The sequence below is a fragment of the Eurosta solidaginis genome, chromosome 5 (genome assembly GCF_040869045.1).
Source record: "Eurosta solidaginis isolate ZX-2024a chromosome 5, ASM4086904v1, whole genome shotgun sequence".
Lineage (NCBI taxonomy): Eukaryota > Metazoa > Arthropoda > Insecta > Diptera > Tephritidae > Eurosta > Eurosta solidaginis.
The window spans coordinates 261,038,463-261,062,730 of record NC_090323.1 but is presented as its reverse complement, the minus strand read 5'-3'; the positions used below and the strand labels follow the sequence as shown (position 1 = coordinate 261,062,730).

The following is a 24,268-nucleotide window of genomic DNA, read 5'->3' as shown; positions in this document are numbered from 1 at the left end:
AAGAAGAAATTGTGGTTTTCCGGGATGGAAATTTCCTTCCGGATGAAAACGCAATGGTCATCTGAGGCAATAATAATATGCTTAAGCACAATTTATGTGCATACATATCTATTCAGAATACAGTAAAACATGTAATTTTATTGAAAAATAGTGGATAATTACTCATACATTGGATAATGACTCATATTTTTATTACAGCTTGGCCCCTAGACAGAAAAAAAAATTCACGGAAAATCCTGTTGTTCTAGCACGGTCCTTTTATCATGCCTTTACAGTGGATATTTCTCAAGGCATGTTGATAAAAAGTGTACCTCGAAAGTCTGCAGTGAGTGGTAGGTGTTTAATTTGTCACGTTTGTGGGACGCTACATCCATGTCAATGCTAAAAGGGTACAGTGTGTATAGGCTGGGCTTGCCCCAAGGTGACCCCTGGTAGAACGGGCAAAAGAACTTCCATAACTAGTGGCTAACCTGCAGAGCAACAGGGCAAAGTACCCCCTAAAAATGTTTTAACAATTCCCTCCTCAAGCGCTACACTTGAATTATAAAATAAATAAAAAATATGGATTTGTAACCATTAAATATCATAAAAATTGCGTTTAAGTATGCTAAACTCTTGAGAAATTGTGATGTCGGTTTATAAGGACCTCCTTTAGGCAATCAATTAACAAACGTGTATGTTTTATCAACATGTGAGCAAATGTACGGACACTTAAGAAGGCTATATTCCCTTGCTTTGTATACTTCAAACCACGTTTCTACCACCAAAGCAATTTTAGGGAGCTGGAAAAATTTATTAAAAATCTTCTTCTCTAGGCTGATATACATATTAAAATATTTCCAACGCATGCAGCTCATTTTTTCCTTTTTTATTTAAAATATCTATGAAAGTAATTTCGTCGTATCCGTTAATATGAAATCCATCAAAATTAGAAAAATTCGTAACATTTTCAATCTGGTAGCTTGTTTTTGATGAAGTTGTCATTGTCCCCGCAAAAGTCAAGTGGCTACCACCATTTTTTGTATCATGGATGATACCAGTGTTGTGTGATCTGCCGTTCTCCATAAAAATACATGCAATCTACTCATCTTGGAACTCTATGAAAAACTGCTTATATGACGGGGCTTTATTCTTAAACTTTTAATATTCGCTAGCCGAAATCCACACCACCATATGTGCGCATATCTTGCTTTCTCGTCAGCGGAACTTTGACATTTATTCTGTCATTTGTTTTAGTTTGTTTTTCTACGAGTTGTTTTGCGTGTTTGTCGAATTGAGTGAATATTAAATTATAGAAAAATATTGTATTTTGTGTTGCTTTATCTAACAAAACCGTATTTAAAAATTTGTGGTGGTTTAGTGTATGTGTGTGTATAAATAATGGCTACAGCACCAGCGGAATTATCAATCGCGGAAATAAGAAACTACATGATCAATAATGATTCCAAGGTGACAAATCATGCATTGGTTAAGCATTTCAAGCACTTTCTTACCAAACCCGATACCCAAAGTGAGTCATTTTCAAATCAACACAAAAATTAGTTACCTACTTCTAGTGGCCACACGTATTGAACACTTCTTTTCCATTACTATTGGCCTCCATCAGCATCAAACTAGCACTTGTTGCATATGTATACAAGCCTATTATGAATCAGACGCTAATTCTGTTTATTAATCTCTCATCTTCCCCCTCTTGTTTTTATTATTTCCCTGTTGTAGATGAGGCGCGCAAGCTATTTAAAGTTTATGTCAATGTTTTAGCAACAATCAAAAATGAGAATAATCAAAAGTATTTAATATTACGTAAAAAGTATATAAACGAATTGCCACCTGACGATGTAGTGCAACGTGCCGTGGCCGCAGCAGGAGCAGAAACAGTGCCTAGTAGTCCAGGTGGCATATCAATAATATCGGATAGCGGCATTAGCTCACCAATGCGTCAGCCGCCACCATATATACCGCCCCCACCACCAGAAATAACGACACCAACAGCACCCAATAAGGACTTTAAATGCTTGGATCAAATTACGCAAGTTGCCACAATAGAAACAAGCAAAACACCTTTGGCGGCTTTTGCTGACCCACCTAAGTTAGATGTGCCTGAAAAGCAGCAACCAGATGAAAAACAAGTGTCGGAAGTGGAAAAGCGTTTAAAAGCTATTTCTAAAGAAGATCAGCAAGAGAATAAAGAAAATATACCTCGTTTCTCATTTTCCTCTGCTGACTCTGGCACATCAATAGGTTGTAGCAGTAAAACGAGTAAAGAAACCATTGAGGCAGATGCAAATCCTCCTGGTAGTAATGTAAGCGTTAAAGAAGCTACACGTAAATTTAATCGCTTAGTGTCTGAAGAGGAGGCAAAAGCTGTGGTGGTATCGCCATCAGGCAAAAAGAAGGTAGAAGAAGATGCGGTAAGTATTATTTGTCACATTTTTAGGAGTATGTGCGAGGGTGGCTGCTTAACTACGATATACGCCAATGTCAGTAACTAGATTTTATTGAAATTTAGTTCGTTGTGTCAACTCATTTTCCATCAAGAATGTGCACGTTTGCTTTCGCTCGAAAAAATCTTCCGCATCGAATAAGCTACCTTTCACGAGTAACATGTGCAGTTGACGGTTGCCGGGTCATGAATTTATCACTTGCTGGTGTAGATTTTATAGATAATGTTTAATACATCTATTCGTCTACTTGGAGGGTTGTTATAAACTGCTTTAAAATATTGATTTGGAAAACTACCAGTTTCAAAATTCTTTAGGGAGATTTTTGTTAGATGAACTTACACACGAGCGAGAATCTTTAGCACTGATTGTAACAATATTTAATAAAGCAATGTACGGACTTTTTTCTGATTGTGGTTCAGGGCCTGCCGGTACAACTTAGGATTAAACAACTGGGCTATGTATTGCCGAACCCTATCATAGTGACCGTCCTTACAAAAGGTGAGGGTGAGACGACCTATATGTGAGCCTTTCAAATTAGTACCGGATCTATAAATCGCAAAAGATCAACTTCGATAACACCCCATAACTTTCGGAGGCTTTCCATATTATTATATCAAAAAAAAAAAAAAAAAATGCGACTTAGTCCGTCATAACGATCAGGGCCGCAGAGAGCCGAGCCGGGCCCCTGGCCCCCCTAAAAAATAAACTAAATCCAGTAAAAAAATAACATAACATAGATTATTAGATTTCATTGTTTGATTTGCTTACATTAACTTTTTCTAAATATGTACATTTTAAGAGTTTGAATCAGCCAAGGATAACCTTCCGTGCTTTTTTGCGAATATGGAAATTACCGATTCAAAACTAATGCTGGGAGCAAGGCTGGACTTCAACGCCAATGTTCCAAGGCTTGTCAAGCGATTTTGGCTCATAGTAGAACGTAAAAAAAATTTCACGCGAGGCAATAGACTAAAAGAACGCTTCCCTTCAGCCACACTGACTGTAAGTGTGCAAAATATTTAAAGTTTATCTAACTTAAAATCACTTTTTATTTCGACTATGACTATGCCCCATAGTATTTGACTGGATACTTATGATTTTAGTTTAGTGATTTTCAATTTTAAAACAATTTTTTGCAGCACCAAAATATGTATGTATATGAAATCCTAGTTACAGTACTGTCAATACTGCTTTGCCTTGCCGGGACCCCAAAAACCTTTCGGGCCCCAGGCTAATTGCCCTGTGAATTTTCAGTTAGAAGCTTTTCATGGCAGCAATACACTCGGAGCCAAACCACAGCCGAGGGGCGACCTCGCCTAGGAACTTTTTCTAGCAGGAAAAAACTTTTCTAAAGATTTTGATGTTGATGTTCTGTGTGGTAGGCAAGCACGCTACTACCACATCACGGCGCTTCTGACCACCTCGGAAACGAGTTTATATGACCACATGCGACCTTCTAGGCCTGCCCTCCCACCCCCTAGATCCATGAACAGTTCGGGGTCGCCAGAGCCTCGGCAGAGCGCTCCCCAAGGCAGCCGGTCCAATGCACCGGAGCGACTTGGGATTTTTCCCGATCAAGGGCTCTCATTCAGTGTAACCCCATTTAATTTGTTGCGTCCCTCCCACAAATTGTCATCCTCCCAGCAGCTCCTTGCAACGGGACTGCGCCATACTCTCCTGCTCCGAGAAGGTATCGAACCTTATCCAGGTCCGTCTCCTGACCCCGGTCCGAGAAATGGTTTTGCTGGGTTTGCCGGAAAAGAATCTTTTTGGGACGATCATACTCCTGTCAGTATGTCACGTGCAAGGGATGGTTGCATCGGACAGGTTGTTCTGGGCTAGATCCCAAAACCCGATGTCCTTGTGTCTTTTATAAATCTTTTGTGGTTCCTTGTTGTTCACGCCCAAGGGCGTCCCGTAGTCTACGCCAAGTACACCGGGTACCCCAATGCTTACCCAGGGACGTCCAGTCCCAGGGCCACAACAGCAATTGCGTCCTAGCCTCCCACTCAGGCGTAGTCACCCGTCATTTACTCCTAGAGTGAGGACGTCTCCCCCGCTGCACTTCAGAATTCTGCAGTTAAGCTGTAATGGATTAACGGGAAAGATCACGGAGATAGTCGATTTCATGAAGCGGCACAACATCCGCATCGCTGCAATTGAAGAGACTAAACTCACAGAAAGATCTGCTCTGCAGACCTGTTCTGGGGATAATGTCCGCAGAAAAGGCCGCGAGAGCGGAAATGGAGGCGGTCTATCGTTCTTATCGCGTTTATCATACACCACTCAGTGTAATATCATACATTTGATCCCGTAATCGGCCGCAGGGACAGTGTCTTAGAACGTCACGGCTTATCTGTCCGGTCAGGCGATGTAAACCTAGAAATCATCACCATCTACATCCCTCCTGCCACCTGTTGCCCCAGTGAATACCGCCCTAATATCAGCGCCTTACTCACTGGCGATGATCGCATTATCTTAGTCGATTTCAATGCCCATCACGATCTATGGCATTCAAACTTGCAGGCGGACAGCAGGGGTGAGATTTTGGCGGATCAAATAGAAGAAACGACGTTCTTATTTAATATTTCTATAGCCGGGGACCTAACAAAAGTCGGGCTCCGTACGATATAATCTGTATCGATATAAGCTGTACTGTCCTAAATTTTGTGGTAGCGTGCTCGGCTTACCACACCGAAGATCCTGGGTTATAGTTCCTGACAAAGTAACATCAAAAATTTTTCAATTAGAAAATAAAAATTCTAAGCGGGGTGGCCCCTTGGCAGTGATTTTGCAAACCATCAGAGTGTATTTCTGCCACGAAAAGTTTCTCAGTGAAAACTTTATCTCCCTCGGTGTAAAACATGTAGGTCCATCGCGCCAATTTCAGGAAAAATTTAAAGGAGCAAGGCACAAATTGGAAGTGAAGCGCGGCTTAGATCTTTTCAGTGGTGCCTTGTATTTTTTTTTTTACTGTCTGGCTGGAAGACATTGCAAGCGTCAAGGAGGCGGCACAACTGATTGCCTACTCATGTTTCGAATGCAGCCCAGCTGCAGTTCTCTTTTTCATTTCTTAACTGTCTGTATGGGCTGTAATGTCCTTACCACTGCCTAAGTCCTTCCCTCGTTCCTTCTATTCCGGAAGTTAGGCCAGTTTTGACATCGTTTACACGATCTATTGTCATGACATCTTTTGGAAATAAAATAAAGCAATCAGGAACGATATTACAGCTTTGACGGGCAAATATAATTGTTTTGTGTAATAGACACCGCTTCAGGCCGATTGTCGGGGAAACAAAAAACCATGATGTATAGTATATAGTTGCCTTTGAGGGATATGAAGCGGTCTGGTGCTTCGTATTCCGAAATCACCTGCAAAAGCGCATATCGGTCGTCTGAGCCTCTATGATGGAGTTTCTTCAATATTTATTCTCAGCACCAGCGTTTTTTTGTAGCAACTGTCGATTTGCAAATATCCCTATCGAATAAATCAGTTTGCAATGGGTGACAATTCGATTGTCTTGGAAATATGGCTTAGTTCAGTTGGCTTGGCTCAAAGCAACGAAGTGAATATCACTTCAGTTCGGTCTTGATAATCGCCCTTAAGTGGCTTCCTACAACTACTCCTAGTGAAAACATGTTCTCCTTTCACTAAAAATTGTTTGGTAGTGAAAACAAAAATCAAGCCCAGCTATGTATGATTGAAGTATAGTAAAAAAAAAACTTATTCAGCCAACCCTCAAAAATGTATAATAGAAAGTATAAGTTATGCTATTTTATGGTTATGTAGTAGTCTTCTTACCTATGAACTTTGATTAGCAATTATATGAAATGTTCACCGTTTTGCCAACTCCACAATTTGTTAAAAGAAAAAGAGGTCAACGTTTTGTTTACTTTGAAGATGAAATACAATCAACCGACTCAATAGAAAGTTTTGCAAGTTTGAATACCGCCGATTATAGCGAATATGAATTTGATGTATGCTGAACAAGAATTCAATGTTATCTCAAAATTACACACAAAGAAAAGTCGAATCTAAAAATTTTGTTAACTTTGGCTCCTTAAATGTTTTTAAACAAACAAAATAATAATAAACAAAAGGAAAAGTTTATAATAATTTTTGGGATCGACTTTAGTATTGTAACAACTTTGTATATAAATTACAAAATTATTGCTCATTTGAAATTTACAGTTTTTTTCTGAAATGATAAAAAATGTGTTGCTTTTTTGACCCGTTTGCTTAAATAAATTACCTAAAATCGAAACTGTATATAAATTTTGTTCGAAAGAAATTACACTGATGATGGCACAACGCCGAAAGCGGTTTGTTTCCAAACGTAACATTAGATGACACAAAAACTTTTCAATAAAAATATGCACATTAGACCAGGTCGACTTATTAACCGATATCGCGCCATCGATTTTTTGATAGGATTTGGGCTCAGGAAAAAAAGCTCCACTACGCATACCCAAAAAAATAATTTTTGAGTCTGCGAAATTTCAGTTTTTGACTTTTCTTCGACTTCGATTTTTAAGGTATTTTTCATGACTTATTAAAAATTTTTCATTTGATTGTAAAATAATTTTTTTTTTTTTTTCAAAAAACTGTTATCCCCAACGCTTTTAGCGGACATTTTTGGGTCGGACGGGGTATACATATGAACATTTTTTTAGTAGGTCATAAAAAACCTTAAAAGTCAAAGTCGAAAAAAAGTAAAAAAATTAAATTTCGCAGGCTTGAAAATTATTTTTTTGGGTATGCGTAGTGGAACTTTTTTCCTAAGCCCAAATCCTATCGAAAAATCGATGGCACGATATCGGTTAACTTTCGTCCATACAAATCGACCCACCCTAATGTACATACATATGGATCAACTTTATAATACTTTCGGGAAATCAAGAAAGGAAATTCAGATCCTTTTTATTAATGTAAGTTATGTATGCTGCGATTTTTACTTATTCGACAAATGAACATTTCGTGATTTAAAATAAGAAAAGAAAATAATAGAAGGGAAAAGAAGTAAGGATGGGACTGTCTTCGGCTGTGCCGAAGACTTCATACCTTTCATGAGTGGGGCTGAACAATAATCTTATCCCGTTCATAATCTCCAAATAATCGGATGTATAAGATAAGAAATATATATTGAACAGATGTACATACCTAAACGCTTTTAAAGATAAATATTAAATAAAAAATGGCATTAAATCCCCTTATCTGAACGATCGGTTGTATAGGATATATATTATATATAGCTCCGATCGAAATGATTTTTACAGGAAATCTTCTATGATATATTAGAATAAATATCACCAAGTTTAACGTTTTTGTATTGGAAATTAAGGGAGAAATTCCCAAAAATCTTTCTATGTGAACGATCGGTTGCATGGGATATAACTATATATAGCTCCGATCAAAGTGATTTTTTCAAGAAATCTTCTATGATATATTAGAATATATATCACCAAGTTTCACGGTTTTATATTGGAAACTAAGGGAGAAATGGCCAAAAATCTTTCTATCTGAAGGATCGGTCGTATGGGATAGGTATATACTATATACATATAGCTCCGATGAAAGTGATTTTTTCAGGAATCTTCTATGATATATTAGAATATTTATCAGCGAGTTTCACCTTTATACCTTCTAAATTGCGGCAGGAATGACCAAAATCGTCTTATCTGAACGATCGGTTGCATGGGAGATATATGTTATAGTGGTCCGATCCTACCGAATCCGACAAATGTCTAATATAATACAAAAATACATCCTTGTGCCAAATTTCACTGGGATAAACAGACAGACGGACGGACGGACGGACGAACAGACGGACATGGCTATATCAACTCAGTTCGTCGTCAATTCGGTACACTTAATGGTGAGTCTATCATCTATATTTCTCAACGTTACAAACATCGGACCAAAGTTAATATACCATTTCATGTTCTTGAAAGGTATAAAAAGTTCGGCGGAAGATAAAAGAAAATAGGGGAAGGAAAGATAAGATACCAAAACCGGATGGCGTGTTATCGGTTTTTTATCGAAAAGTCGGATTTTTATCGATGACATCCATTATCGACTTTTTTATTCCAAAGTAATAATGCCGGAAGGTAAACCCCGCATTTGCGTATTTGAACAGTTTTGATTTTCCAACAAAAAGAGGAATTGCAGGCCAACAAACCCATAACAACAATGAAGCGACATAATATAGACATTTTCTTTATTTACAATTGTGGTTTGTTTAGGTGTGTGGACAAATGTCCAAAAGCACCTTCCGGCTAAAACGGTCATGGCGGTGTCTAGTCTGCATGCGGTGTAGGTGATGGAGTTATTAAGGAGCGGGAAAATTGTTTTCATACAGTGTTTAGAAATTAGTAAACTCCTTGTAAAATGTGGAATTGTGGCGATGAATGATTCTGGAATTTCTTATGTTTTTGTAGTTATAACAGCGTAAAAACTCTTTCTGAAATACAGAGAATGTGCTGCTGAGATGTAATCTCGGTCGCCCCAGAATCTCGTTCGACGGCTTTGGCTTATTCAACAAATTGTACAGTATATATATCAAACCGGTTTTAGAATAAAAGACTACACTCCTGCTGTGTTGGAACTACCTGTGGCCTTATTCGTTAACTCGATGCGAAAGGAAATGCAATTCGAAAGCTGTCAAATTACATGCATTTTTTCAAATTCTAAAGAATGTTCCTAAGTAATCACGAACGAATCTCGCAGCTGTTACCAGAAAAATTCGGAGAAAGCCTCGAGATGATCCCGAAAATGTCTTCAAATGATCTTGAAACTGCTGCGAAATGATTTAGAATATCCCGGAAATAATGCATAGATACTCCCGACATGATCCTAAAATAATCCTGAAAAGATCTCGGAATTGCTCCGAGTTTGTATACCCGAAATGGTCCTTAAAACAATTCTGAAATAGTGCCGACGTGATATAAAAACGGCCTAGAAACAGTCCCGAAACTAATATCGAAACGGTCCCAAAATTTTCTCAAAAGCAATTCCCAAATAATCGCGAAACAGTCACGAAATAATAAAGAAAACAGTTCCAAAATTATCCTGAGATGGTTTCATAAAAAATCCGAAGTAACACCGAAATACTCCCTAAATGATTCCAAACAATGAGACGATCCTGAAAGAATCCCGAAATTATCTCGAAACTTATGCGGGAACAATTTGGAGATAGACTAAAAATTATCCCGAAAGGGTATTGAAAAGATCTTCAAACAGTCCCGAAATTACTTAAAACTAAACCACAAATGATCCAGAGACAATCCCGTAATAATCCTGAAATCGTCCTGAAACGATCTCAGAACTGTTTCGGATTTGTCCTGAAGTATGCCTGAAATTATCCCTAAAACAATTCTGAAATAGTACCGATGTGATACCGAAACGACCTCGAAATGGTATCGAAACCATCCAGAAGTAGTCCCGAACATAATTTCGAAACGGTCTCGAAGTGTTCCAATACACCATCAGGAATTAGTTTCAGAATAATCCCGAAAACAGCCCCGAAATAATCGCGAAAACAATCTTTAAATGAACGCTTATCCCAAAATAGTTCCATAATGGTTCTGATATAGTCCCGAAAACTATCCGTAGCAACACCAAAATACTTCCTAAACGATTTCAAAAACCTATATGATCCTTAAAAAATCCCATATTATCTCAAAACCAATGCCGAAACTATTTGGTGGTCGCCTCGAAAAATTTCCGGAATGATACAAAAGTATTTCCAAAATTATCAAGAGAGAGCCCTGACATGATCTCGAAACAGTCCTGAAGCGATCTCGGAATTGTTCCGAATTCGTTCTGAAGTACACCCGAAATAGTATTTAAAACAGTTCGAAATAGTCTTGAAACAATCCCGAATAAGTCTTGACAACAATCCTGAAACGTTCTAGAATATATCCAAAAAATAGTCTCAAAATATCCTTAAATATTACCTTCCCAATAGAATGCTGAGGCTCAGCACTGCTTAGTCTATCGAATGAGTCGCTCTGAATGGTTGGTTGGAAACGACACGCTTCCAAGCCATGCTTGGTGGCATCTGCAGAAGTTTCTGATCCCTGCAATAAAGAGGAAGATTATTTTGTACGACATTATTGTAGCGAATTTACTGAAATTCCGCTTATTCCAAATCTTCTGCTAACGTTCGAATCACTAAACTGTTGAATAAATAACTCCAATATTGAATAATGCCAAAATGGTCTTTATTAGACTACTTGAGAATAACACTTGTACTTCGCAACTGAGAGCTTGCTTTAATCAAACTGATTGGTCGTGCCTCAACTGTTGCTGATTTTATACTGTTTGGTTTCCTCGTTGGCATATTTCTAGGCGGTTCTATTTCTAGAATTTACTAGTTAGTTACCAGCTATAACTACGTTTATAGCTTCTCATATGCGCGTGTATATGTGAGTGATACTTGCACAAATTATTGCCTACTTTTAGGAGTATCTCATATATATGCATGTGTTTGTGCATTGCTCTCCGCTGCGTGTATGGACGTATGTATAGACATAATGACTGATTTATTGATGTGCATACAAGTCATTGCTTAGTATTGGCTTAGAGATGATAGTATCCCTTAGTGTTGCTAATATTCGTCACATATGTTAAGTATATCAGCATAAAGCGTTACCTTTGAAATTTAAATTCTTGAGAAGGTGGCCATCGGCAGTACTGGTTGTCTTTTGACTGACAAATATCTGACTGTCTCGTTCGCTAACTTGGCTTATTTTATTTATGCACTTTTGCAATGACATGGTCCACTGTAAATGGGGTCGTCTAACAGAAATTTAAGCCATTAGCTTCATGACTAATATAATATATGTGGGAGATTATTCAACAGAGCGTTGTACACCTAAATACCTACAAGTAGAACATTGCAGACACAAAAAAAACTAACTTAGCTTAACCGCTTTGCCTTGGCACACCAAACAGAAATTTTATTTTTCTTAGCGGAGTTTTTCCCCTGCACCAGCATATTTTTGTTTTTCCTGTTTGCAATTTGCTGTGGTATTGCATGCTGATGTGAAATACTAAGTAACTACAAAATGCCTGTGGGAAGTGTTGCGATTGAATTAAAAAAAAAAACCAACACAAACACAAATATCAGAAAAAGGAAATAAAATTCGAAACAACCATCATAATCATCATGCAATGGTCGTATCTACTATCGAAAGGTTGGCGCATACCAACAACTTACAACATTTATTTGTACGAGCAAATGCAATTGCGGCAGCGCATGCGCGACTGTGCAAAAAACCACAACAATACTAACTATTTGCCTTTTTTTTGTAAGTATGAACTTTTTAAAAACTTTTGCATGCAAAGATTGCATATGTTAAATCATTAAAATAACGCTATACTTTGGCTTTTTTTCTTGCTTCAAAAACGTTTTTCACCAGACGGCACTGAAAATTTGTTTTGCGACGTCTACTGCTGCTTCTGCTGCCATTACATGATGATTAATTAGTGAAATATTTCAAATTTATTTGTGAAATGTCAATAAAAATCCGGAAGGTCTCATTTGTGCGCTGGGTTTTTCACAATGAGCTGTTGGAATTTTACAAACTACTTGTTTGATAAGAAACTAAGACTATATTAATAGTAAGAGAAAGGCGCTGAAATGAGGACACGCAAGCAATTGGTATTTACTACATGTACTTATAATGTTGAAAAGTTATAGCTTATTAGAAACTAGCAAATGGTTATAAGAAACTTTTCTTATTAGAGTTTTAAGTTATAGGCCCTTCGTTGATATTTATTGCACACTGAAACGTGAACGGTAAATTGGCTAGCGCTTGAGAATCAGTTCTATGTACATGTTTATGTACAATGCACACGCCCAGTGTGGATGTAATATTGATCTACTTTATATGCGGTGAATCGCCAAGACCAAAGATGCCCACGCAATGGCTCTAATTGCTCTCTATGACCTGCAACAACACTTCATGGTGCACACTCAAAGCAAACGATACAACAAGCGATCGACATGCGTTCTTTGGTGGCGGGCTAATTGTTGTCAATGCTAAGCTGTTGTTCTAAAGTTAGCATAGGCAACTACTTGACGGTCCCGACGCACTAGGTGCTGAAGCAGGTAGTTAATAACCACGAAAAACCCTGCGTTGTGCCCTTTCTTTGAGCTGTCGTTCCCATTTGTTCCTTAAGTTAACATCAGTAAGAGGCTATAGCGTTTACAATAAGAGAGCACAGGCTCATGTCTGACAGTTGGCGTAAACGGAAGGAAGCCAGCCAGCTTAGGACACCCCAAAGGTATTGAAGCTACGCAGGATTCATTCTATCCATCCTCTGAGGCTTGCAGGGCTTAAAAAAGTGAATGGCACACTAGCACAATGGCCTTCCTCAAGAGGGGTGGATGACATTTCTCTTATACCGGCAATTGCCGACAGTGAAGAAGATTTTTGAGCAAGTGGGAGATTTGTTAAATCAAAGTAAAAAATTAAATAGTTTACACTACTAGCTATACTGAATCTCAGCCGCTGCGCTCATGCGACTTGCCGGCCGAATCGATATCCGACGTTCTATGAAGTGTTCTGGGTATCTCCGGTGTAGGTCAAATAGCAAAATTGGCAGGGTTAAGCTCTAGTCAACTTAAAAAGGCACGACTTACGAAAACGGCAAGGATGGATGAGAAGCGCGCTACTATTCACTTTCAAAAATTGCTTACACATCGATCTATATGACCCAGGTCAAAAATATTATTGCCCTTGGACAGAAGATACGGTTCCGAAGGGGGAGTTGGGTGACACATACCACCTTTTCCCAATTGCTAGACCTCCTTGTCTACGATCCGCAGACTTAACATCATTACTAAAAAGTAAGTGTTTTCAGGGGGCGTGGTCATCTTCACCTTTTTCAAAAAATATATCCACAATATCCTTTCAGACTTTTGTCTGTCTGCGTGTCACCTTTCATCAGAATCCGTCAAGCAGTTCTGGTGTGGTTGGGTCACAAAGTCAAACCTATAGACATCTGGACACCCAAATATCGGAACTTTCTGCTTTACATTGTGGCGAATATTAGCATCTCTATGCTGTTGGTAAATAATCACAACAACAAGAACAGCAAGCAGCCACACTTGTGTACATGAACACATCAAAGTAAGCCATTTACACACATACATAGAAGGCGACGAAGAATATTTCACGCACATAACCAGCATCTTAAAGCAAAGAAATTATCTCACATACACATATGTAGTCGTCAGCTAAGAGCAGAAGTTGTTACTCACAGATACACCCGCATATAGCTAAATAACCAAGCAGGAGACACAACTGTTCTAGAAGGTGAAACGTCTAGACCTTAGCAGAAATATGCGAACGAGGCAACAGAGAGTATAAAAGCAGCTCAAGCTGAGGAATAACCAATCACTTTGATTTAAACACGCTTTTGTGAAGTACTACTCCCAAAGTAGTCTAATAAAGACCATTTCGCAATAGCGAACGTTAGCAGGAGGCGCATAATTATCAGGAATTTCCCAAAATTCGTTACATTTGTTGTCAGAAGAGGAATTGTTGAATAAATTCCAGAGGAAAACAAGGACATGGCCAAGTTAAGTGACTTGAAGATCCAGCAACTCAAAAAGGAGTTGGAAGCCCGTGGATTGAATACTACTGGCAATAAATCCGAGCTAAAAACACGACTACGGAAGCTATGGAATTCGAAGGAATCGACGTTGATGAACACACTTTTCATCTTGATAGCGGCGAGAAAACAACAAAAATGGAGGAGAAAAACGAAGCACCGCAGACAATGGCGAACACAGACTTGAGTATGATATTGGCTGCACAAACGTCCACAGTGTCTTTGCAGCTGGAAGAACAGAAGACATATATGGCATCCCAACTGGAATCGCAGGAGACACGTATAACATCCAAATTTGAAGCAAAGGAGGAGCGCTTTTCATTGCAGGCGGCACAAATGTTTTCGCAGTTAGAAGCACAGGAAGCCAGGGTATCATCAAAACTTGAAGCGTAACATGCAAAATTCGCTCAGTTTCAGGCAGAAGTCGATGATTTAAAAAGTTGTATGGAGCAGATACAACTAAATAGTCCAGCTGTTTCAGGGAGTAATCCAAAGGTAAAAACACAATCCCTTTACGGCTCTGTACCTTTTCAGGTATTTAAACTTCAATTTGAGAAAACTTCAACAGTGACGCTGCACTGTTCCTGGCATTGAAAGGGCCTGCAGCTGAAATCTTTCAAACTATTCCAGAGTACGAATGGAATAGTTATGAAGCATTGATGACCGCTGTCGTGAGACGTAACGGAAGCGAGCATAGGAAACAGATATACCAAATTGAGTTACAAAACCGCTACCAAAAGGCGAATGAGACTTTGCAGGAGTTTGCGTCAGATATCGAAAGGCTTGCACATTTGACGAATACCGACGCACCCGTGGAATACACTGAAAGGGTAAAAATTCAGAGCTTTAACAACAGATTACGGGATATTGAAACGAAGCGAGCAACATATGCAAACCCAAAGCCAACATTTGCTGAAACGGTATCCCGCGCACTGATTCAGGAAACAGTATCGCTTCTGAGTAAGCCAGCTTTCAAAGCACGCCATGTGGAAGTAGAAAGGTCAGACTGGGTGAACACAATATCGGATGCACTGAAAGGATCGCAAAAGCGGAGTGACAGAGTAATCAAATGCTTCAAATGCGGGAAGCCAGGTCACATTGCACGCCATTGCGGTGTTGATCCTAGTTGCTCCAACAGCATGCGTGGACTTAAGCATAAAGCTGAAGGAGATGAGCTAAGGCGACCAAGAGGCAAGGAGCGAGAACTTGCTCCAGCTATTGAATGTCCCGTGATATCTCTATCACAAATCGAAAGAAAATCGAGCAGTCTTGCCGTCAGAGGAAATATGGAAGGCAAGGAGCATTTACTGACTATATATACGGGCGCATCTCATGCCATAATCCGATTTGATTTGGCCAATGTGAGAGTAAAGCCATTACATGGAGCAAGATTGCATACGGTCACTGGCGAGTGTAACCAAGTCCAGGGAGAAGTGGTATGTGAAGTCTTAATAGGGAAAGTCAAGGTTCTACACAAATTCATTGTGGCAGAGATCGTTGATGAAGTCATTTTGGGAGTGGACTTCTTAGTTGACCATGGCATCAGGATCGACATGCAAAGAAGGATTATGTGCTATAAGAACAAGGATGTTCCACTTAAATTCAGTTTGGAGAAAGGCTACAGCAGTAAGCCAGTACTGGTGGAAGAGATTCGACAAAGACCACAAAAGTCAAAGGCAGTAGACAGGGTAAAGATCGGTGGAACGAATGGAACACACAAATTAAAACCGAATGTATTTCTGCCTGGAGGACAAGCCTTTTGGAGTGTGAACTCTCTGAGTACGTAAAAGTTAGAAATTGCATGTTCCTCTTTCACCTTATAAAGGAGAAGTCGCCTAGTTATCTCCATGAAAAGCTAATATATCCTAGGTCTGCTCGTTCTTATGATTTGATTGTGCCGCAATATAACTTTCTCTCATCGGTTAGACTATTTTGCATCAATGCTACGCGTTTATGGAACTCAATTCCTTCTACTATACGAAGTAGTCTGAATAAGAGCAACATTAAGACTATTGTAAATTTTACCAAGTAGCGCAACTAACAGCTGATCGGTGAAAATTCGCACATTCACACGCACAGTTCTCGACTCAGTTTCAAAAAAAACTTTAGATTATTTAATTCAAATTTTAAAGTGAGATAATCCTTACAAATTTATGTATACAGAATATATATGGCGTTGTTGTTATTAAAACAATAGTTTTATTTATATTAAATCTTTTATCATTTTTTTTTTAACTTTGAAAAAACTCCGAACACCATTCCTTCATTATATGACATTCGACTGCCTAGTCCACTGCCTTCCACTCTATTCGCAACATAACCTCTACCTAAGCTGCCAAACTATATAGTAAACAATGATTAAGACTATTTTAACATCATATTTCAGTAATCTTGTAACTTAACCGATTTTTGTTTGATTGATTCTTTATTCCTTTTTACCCTGAGATGTGCTTTCTAAAACCTTATGTATTTTCTTGTTATATTGTTCTACTTACAGTTTTATTTATATCTCCATTTTAATTAACTTTTTCTCCAATAATGTTCCTTGATATGTGTTAAAATATTTAAATTACTATTGTTGTACTAAAAAAGAATTACTTTTCTTATTGTACTAATGCATTTATTAATAAATGAATGAATGAATTAATGTACCTGCGGGAAGAACACTGGCATTGACAAACCCAAATGCACGCACTAAAATGAAGGAAAGAATTTCCCAGAAAGAATGCAAGGGTGGTTTCAAGCCATGGCGCACTACTGTTGTGAAACGTCAAAACGATACGGATTATGCAAAGCCAAACCATCAAGCCCAAGCTCTTTGGAGTAGTCCATTGCCAATTTGTCTGATGGGAAATTTGTATGATCAGGACGATCAGACTTAGGTTGAGGGCGGAATGGTGAATATTGGCATCTCTATGCTGTTAGTAAATAATCACAACAACAAAAACAGCACGCAGCCACACTTGTGTGCATGAACACATCAAAGTAAGCCATTTACACACATACAGGGAAGGCGACGAAGAATATTTCACACATATAACCAGCAGCTTGAAGCAAAGTAATTATCTCACATACACACGCATATAGCTAAATTACCAAGCAGGAGACACAGCTGTTCTAGAAGGTGAAACGTCCAGACTTTAGGAGAAATATGCGAACTAGGCAACAGAGAGTATAAGAGTAGCGCAAACTGAGGAATAACTAATCAGTTCGATTTAAACACGCTTATGTGAAGTACGTGATAATTGCGAAGTACTACCCACAAAGTAGTCTAATAAAGACCATTTTGCAATACTGAATGTTTGAGTTATTTATTCGATAGTTCAGCGATTCGAACGTTAGCAGAAGGCGAATAATTATCAGTTATTTCTCAAAAATCATTACAATATTAATAAGATAACGGAATGTAACCGTACGACTACGTCCGTATTCACTCAAGTTGAATTTTCGGTGAGTAACCTGACATAAATCGTGATACTCACACAGAAAACAACAGAAAACAATACAGAAACGTCACGAACATTAAATGATTTAAAATATTTTTGATTGACTTATGGCGTTAAAAATAGTTTTTTTTTTCGCTTAAAAAAGCTTTTCTAAAAAGAGTCGCCACTCAGCAGTGGTTTGGCAAGCACTTCGAGTGTATTTCTCCCATAAAAAGCTTCCAAGCGAAAATTCACCTGATTTGCAGATGCTGTTCGAAATCGTCATGAAATATGTAGCACGAAGCAATTGGAGGAGAACCTGGGTCTAAATCTCCTCTCTCGCGTCAAGTATTCCTTTTATGGCATTAAACGTTTTGTGGAGAGATTAACTAAATAGAACTTATGTACTTTGTACTGCCATATCTCTACTGGTTGTTGTTGTTATAACAGTGCTTCGCCCCATCCAATAGGTGCGACCACTCACAAATTGTCATCAATATCCTCTAACAGGAGTCTAAAGAAACCTGCAGTTTCAACAGGGGTGGACCACAGAGAAAGGGGTGTTAGAGGCGTTCGTTGCACATTACAATTGAAAAGAGGGTTGGTGTCATGTGGTTGATTCTGGATAGGTAAGAGATTAGGCTGTTACAGTATCCAGATCAAAGTTGAGCTAGAGTGACGCGTATCTCCTAGAGAGATAGTTTTCCTCTTCTGCGAGCTCAGGGTATTTAACTTTAAGAACAGGGTTCGCCGGGAAACTCCTGGCATGGAGGTCCGCCGCCTTTAGGCTCGGCGACCATATCGGAGACGCGTAGCATTCAAGCGGCCGGCCAACTGCTTTGTAAGTGGTAATGAGCGTCTCTATCTTTACCCCAAGTGGTGACGGCAAGAGATTTGAGGATTTTGTTACGGCTCTGGATTCTAGGTACAATTGCGGATGCATGCCAGCCAAAATGTAGATCCTGATCGAACGTCACACCCACGGTAGCGTATTGCCATCGATGTGGATGTCCAATATGGTCGACATTTGTTTTGTGTATGTTGTATATAAGGCCGCCTATAAATCATAGGTCGGTGACAATGTCAGGTTGCGCGAGGCGAAAAAACTGGAGAAATCAGGAAGATAGTTGTTTATTTTATTACATAGCACATAGATGGGTGGACCGGGACCTGCAGCTATTACTGTGCAGTCATCAGCGTAGAAAACAATGGTAACTCCTGGTGGCGAAGGTAGCTTCGATATGTAGAAATTAAACAAAAGCGGGGATAGAACACCACCCTGTGGCACTCCTTGTTTAATTCTTCTGGGTTTAGATGTCACGCTCCTGAATTGCACCGATGCCAGCCGACCTGACCGATGATTTGCGGTCCACATTTTGAGACTAGGAGGAAGAGGGCCCTTACAAGTCTTGCAGTAGCGTGCCGTGGTTGACCGTATCAAAAGCTTTTGATAAGTCAATCTCTTCTGGTAGTATTGTTACGTACCATATATATATTGGAAGTTTTGTTAAGATTAAAACCATAAGCCCCTTTTATTTGAAGTAGGCGTGGTCCTTATTCGCTTTTGATGGGATATATATATAATACCAAGGACATTATTTCCGCCATATTACAAAGTGATATGAAGGGCTTTTAATTAACGGTTAGTAAAACTTTTAAGTTTTCTTCTGCTTAATATGGGCGGTCCCACGCCAATTTTTCAAAATTGTAATACAATAATATTGTACATCGCAACTTTTTTTATCCACTCGTCAAGTTTCAACTTCATCAGTATTTATTAAACCCTTTTTCCCATTTTTGAAAGTAGACGTGGATATAATCTGATTCCGACCATTTTCAATACCAATTTACCGTCGACGACGATGCAAAAGCTGCTAACTCCATCCACCAAAATTTCACAATAGAACTAAAAAGCTCTATTACATGACAATTTAAAATGTATTGAAATCTTATGGAGTCAGCAGCTTTTCATAATTTTCTTTCGAGTTAGTGATTCTGGACAATAAACACATACTTTTCTTTTACCACAATATGCAGAAATCGTCTCCCAATTCACCATTATCAAAAACTCGGTTTAAGTTAAACGCGGAGCTTTTGCCGCACGATCTAAATTTATGCTCAAGTTATGGTGTTAATGGACTGAACTTTCTTAAACATGTAGACCATCGGCACTTGGTAAAGTATCGGGGAAAAGTATCGAAGTAAAGTATCGATACTTTACTCAGTAGCATCGAGTACGAAATACTCGAGTATTTTTTGGAAAAGTATCGATACTACTCACTCAGTACTCGTATCGTCCTATCACTAGTCGGAAGCCCACAAATTTCGACTCACATTTTCATTAAAAACATTCCCAAAAATGTATCTTGTTCCAATACCATTCCGATGCCCGAAGCTTGTTTATTCATTTAAAAGTAATTAACTGGCCGGTCTGTGAAAAATACTGAATGAGTCTATAGTGTTACCAGAAGTTTGCTCAAAGACCACACGGAGAAACTCTAGTAAAAAACAGGACTTATGTTATAAAATAACTCAGCCCTCTTGGTAGAACTAGAAGTTTTAGAGGCCTCCGCTATTTGCGTCGTCCTGATCTGGTAGCCGCACTACTCCTAATAGCTGAAGTCTTAGGCTGGCGGGGGCAGTGCACCTGCACAAAACGTACTCAATTGTTTCCTTCACCAACCCGCACTTCGTACATCTTCTATCACTAGCCAGGCCTAGTTTAAAAGTATGTGACGACAGCAGGCAGTGTGCAGTGAAATTACCCATAATGGGCCTACAATCCTCTCTTTTTAATGATAATAGTAACTTTGTTAGTCTTATGTTGTAATACCGACACATGCATCGCTGCGTTGGGTTTCACGCCTTTTCCGCTTGTTCGGCCATGTGAAACTCTCGCTTTCTTGAATCTGATTGGGACGTCCACAAGCATCGAGGGATGCGCACTTTTTAGTTAGCTCGTCCACTTTTTCAGTTCCAGCTATGTCCAGAGATCCAATATAGATATATACTTCTCCCTATCTCGATTCTTTACAGGGCTTGCTGACACTGTAACACACTTTAGATGTTGTGCTATGAGAGATTATTGCCTTAATTGCTGTTTGGTTATCAATATAAATGTTGAAGCGGCTGCAGTTTAAACTATATTCCTCCACTGATTCTACTGCTTTGGTCAAGGCTGCTACTTCCACTTAAAAAGTCAACATGAATGATCTGTTTATTTCCGGATCAGCACAGGATACCGCAGACCCTACTTCATTCATTATCTTGGAACCGTCGTTTATCGCATCGTTTAGCACTAGAGCGCTCAGCCTTCCACCTCTATTGTGGTTCTGAGAGCCCCATCGAAGCGCAGCTACGGAATAAGGTAGTCTGGTCGTCCAGTATTTTATGATGTTATACTTATTTGGATTGATTTGAACAAAGCTTCGTAGTGCGGCAGTTAGCGCTTTTGATAATATTTACGAAGGCTGGCCCCGCTGGCTGGCTGGCTGCCCCAATAAGCCCATCCAAGTGGTTTGACTAATTACAATGCAACTGGAATTGTGTATTTTGCATTTTTGTAATTTTTCTATTTCTTCTACTTTTATTGTGTTTGTATAAAAGTTGTTAACACATTTTAGTCTGTAAATCAGAATATGTGGGACTTGCGTGTAGTTACATTCATAAGTACAACAAACTCAACGTCGCACGGTGGGGTATTTGATCAATCTAGCTGGCCAAAACTAAAACAGCAGTTATTTCTGTTAAAAAACTAGTTGTCTCACTTCATTGTTATGAAAGGAAATATTTGACAGTAAATTCACGATGTTCCGCGCAGAATTACTATGGATCGAGCCCCCGGTTTCGGAGGGACCCGGGGTAATTTTTTTGTATTACATGAGATATGTATGTAAATATGGGTACCAAACGAAAGGTATTTTACTCCGCATTTCTATTGATACTTTTAAGTAGGGTTTCCACTTAGGGTTGCCACTTTTTTATATTTCTTTGTATATCCACTACCATCTCGGAAACGGCTTAACCCATTTGAATCAAATTTGGTACATCGATATAGTATTACATTTTAAGACTTTTCACCTAGGTGTTGCCACTGAGGATGTTTTCACAAGGATGCCACCTTTTGCCAAAAGGGGTATCAGTCTCTTACAATATTGATCACCACTCAAAAAATCGCGGGTATGCGCAGCCGTTTTTGTTATTAAACTTTGAAACAAACACAAGCTTATGTATTGCCAAAAAATTACTGACATGATATGCCATGAAAAAAAGGTATATCTTTTTGTTTGCAAGGTTTTTAAAAAAATTAATATTGAAAAGTACTAGTATTACAAGCAGAATAACTCAGTTAAACCATGCGGTATAAAAAATCTAACATATAAATTAAAAACATATTTACCTGTCCTAAAAGAAACTGTAACTAGATTTGATTAAGGCTAAACAAGTGAACAAGTATTTAGGTTAGAAAAGTATATTGCTTTTTAATCCAAAAATACATCGAACTGCACACAATTTTTATACAACTTTAGATGTGCGCGGTTAGCTCCGTTGACGTTGCAGATGGGTTTTGGGGTATGTGTACTATTCAGTGGATATCTAGGAACGCCAGGGAGTATATTTAAAAAAAATTGGAGTATTTTGAAAAATCGACTTTTGGCCTGCTAGATTGATCAAATACCCCACCGTGCGTCGTCTAAATGCGTTTTTATATTTCATTTGAGCGATTTTAATACTACTAGAACATCCTCTCTATGTCTTAAGCTTTCACTGCCATTGCATTTAGTTGTGCTGAGGAGCATGTAAACTGTCAGTTTAATGTCACAGCATAGAACCACCATCCAGCGCCAGGGGTCCAACCGCCATTTATTTGCCAACACTGGCATCTTAGATGTGGTTTTGGGACGTTTTTTTCTTTGTCAGTTCGTATTTAACGTTAATGTCGCTGAAGCATTGCATTTGAATTGAATGAATCCATTAATTTTATTAGCAGACTATAAAAAATGTTTTTCTTTTTTAATTTACAACGAGTACAACATTTTCGACGCGCCTGAAAATTAACCCCCTTTTGGTTAAATACCCGCACACTGCAGTTGAACTGCAAATGTTAAGGCAGCTAAAAAATCTATTACTGAATATTTAGATGCGGATATGTATTTCTACATATGTTAGTGTGTATGCGATTTGTATGGGAGTAATAGGTATTTCTTACAATTAGGCAACTCATACGATTTCCTATTCGTCGTACGTGCTATGTCTATGTTTTAATCAAACTTTATATTGGAAACCATCAGTGGCGGATCCAGGAAAATTTTTCGGGGGGTGGTCCATATTTGAAATCTCCAATAGAACATTCACAACAAAAACGGAAAGATAATAATCGAAGGTATGAATAACAAAAACTCACTCATATACATACATATGTATGTATACACACTAGACAGTACAATTACACTACGCGACAAAATCAACTTTTTTTCTGAGTATTGAACCAAACCAACTTTTTTGAGGAGATTGAGGCTTAAGTATAAAGAGTACCATCTCCGTTTTCCTAAGTTAGCCTCCAAAAAATAGATATCGGCTTTCGAAGTTCGAAATTCTACATTTCGAAATTTTATTTTGTTTGTTAACGCGTTATTAAAAAATTAAAAATGTGGTCGTGGTCCGCTCTTTTCCCTTATTTGAAAGGCTGAATTCTTTTTTTGAGAAATTTAGTATAACAGCTGTTATACGAGGTGAAAAGGCAGAACTTCGAAAATATGAAAAACTTAATATCTCCGAATTTTCAATACACAATCAAAAATCTTAATATTGCTGTGAAGCTGGTTAAATGACCTTTATTTTGATATGCATATCTTTAAAGAAAAATTTGGCAAAACCCCTGTTTAAGCGAAAAAATGCTTTTTTATACTCAGCGTGCTTTGCACACAAAGTATATTAACTTTGATTGGATAACGGTTGGTTGTACAGGTATAAAGTAATCGAGATAGATATAGACTTCCATATATCAAAATCATCAGTATCGAAAAAAAATTTGATTGAGCCATGTCCGTCCGTCCGTCTTGAGTTAATATTGAGATATCTTCACCAAATTTGGTACACGAGCTTATATGGACCTAGAATAGATTGGTATTGAGAATGAGCGAAATCGGATGATAACCACGCCCAAACAAAACGCCGTAACAAAATTCGGCAGAGAGGTTGCCTTTACTATAAGGAATGCTTTGAAGAAAAATTAAGGAAATCGGTTAAGGGCCACACCCACTTTTATATAAAAGATTTTTAAAAGGGTCGTGGAAGAATAAAATAAGCTATATCTTTGCAAAAAATTACTCTATATCAATAGAATTTAACTTTCTAAATTGAATTATAACATTAAATTGGAAAACACTAAAATTTTTGAAAATGGATGTGGCACCGCCCCTTTTATGACTAAGCAATTTTCTATGTTTCGGGAGCCATAACTCGAAGAAAAATTAACGTATAGTAATGAAATTGTGTACACATGTTTTTCTTATAGCAGAAAATATTTCTATTAAAAATGGAAGGAATTGGTTAAAGATCACGGCAACTTAGATATAAAGCAAGTTTAAAAGGACTAGAATAATAAGCTATAACTTAGCAAAAAATAGTTTTGAATCAATGATATTTCACTTATCAAGTTTTATTGTAAGATGAAATGGGGAGACATTTTTTTAAAACGTGCGGTGCCACGTGTTATGTAGAAAAGTAATTTATCTGAAATGAAATGTACAATTGAAGCTCACGCTGAGTATATA

At 38.3% G+C, this 24,268-nt stretch overlaps 1 protein-coding gene across 3 annotated transcripts in view; it reads left to right on the top strand.

The window, feature by feature from the left end:
• The first annotated feature begins 1,236 nt into the window (after positions 1-1,236).
• Positions 1,237-24,268, top strand: part of sowah (sosondowah) — a 210,801-nt gene continuing 187,769 nt past the window's right edge. For 2 of the 3 annotated variants that reach the window (XM_067790112.1, XM_067790113.1), the window contains exons 1-2: positions 1,237-1,510; positions 1,720-2,411. In XM_067790112.1, the coding sequence (XP_067646213.1) occupies positions 1,381-1,510; positions 1,720-2,411 (822 nt within the window). In that variant the 5' untranslated portion in view covers positions 1,237-1,380. Of the gene's footprint in view, positions 1,511-1,719; positions 2,412-6,263; positions 6,490-24,268 lie in introns of those variants that run through there. The other variant, XM_067790114.1, reaches the window with a different exon arrangement.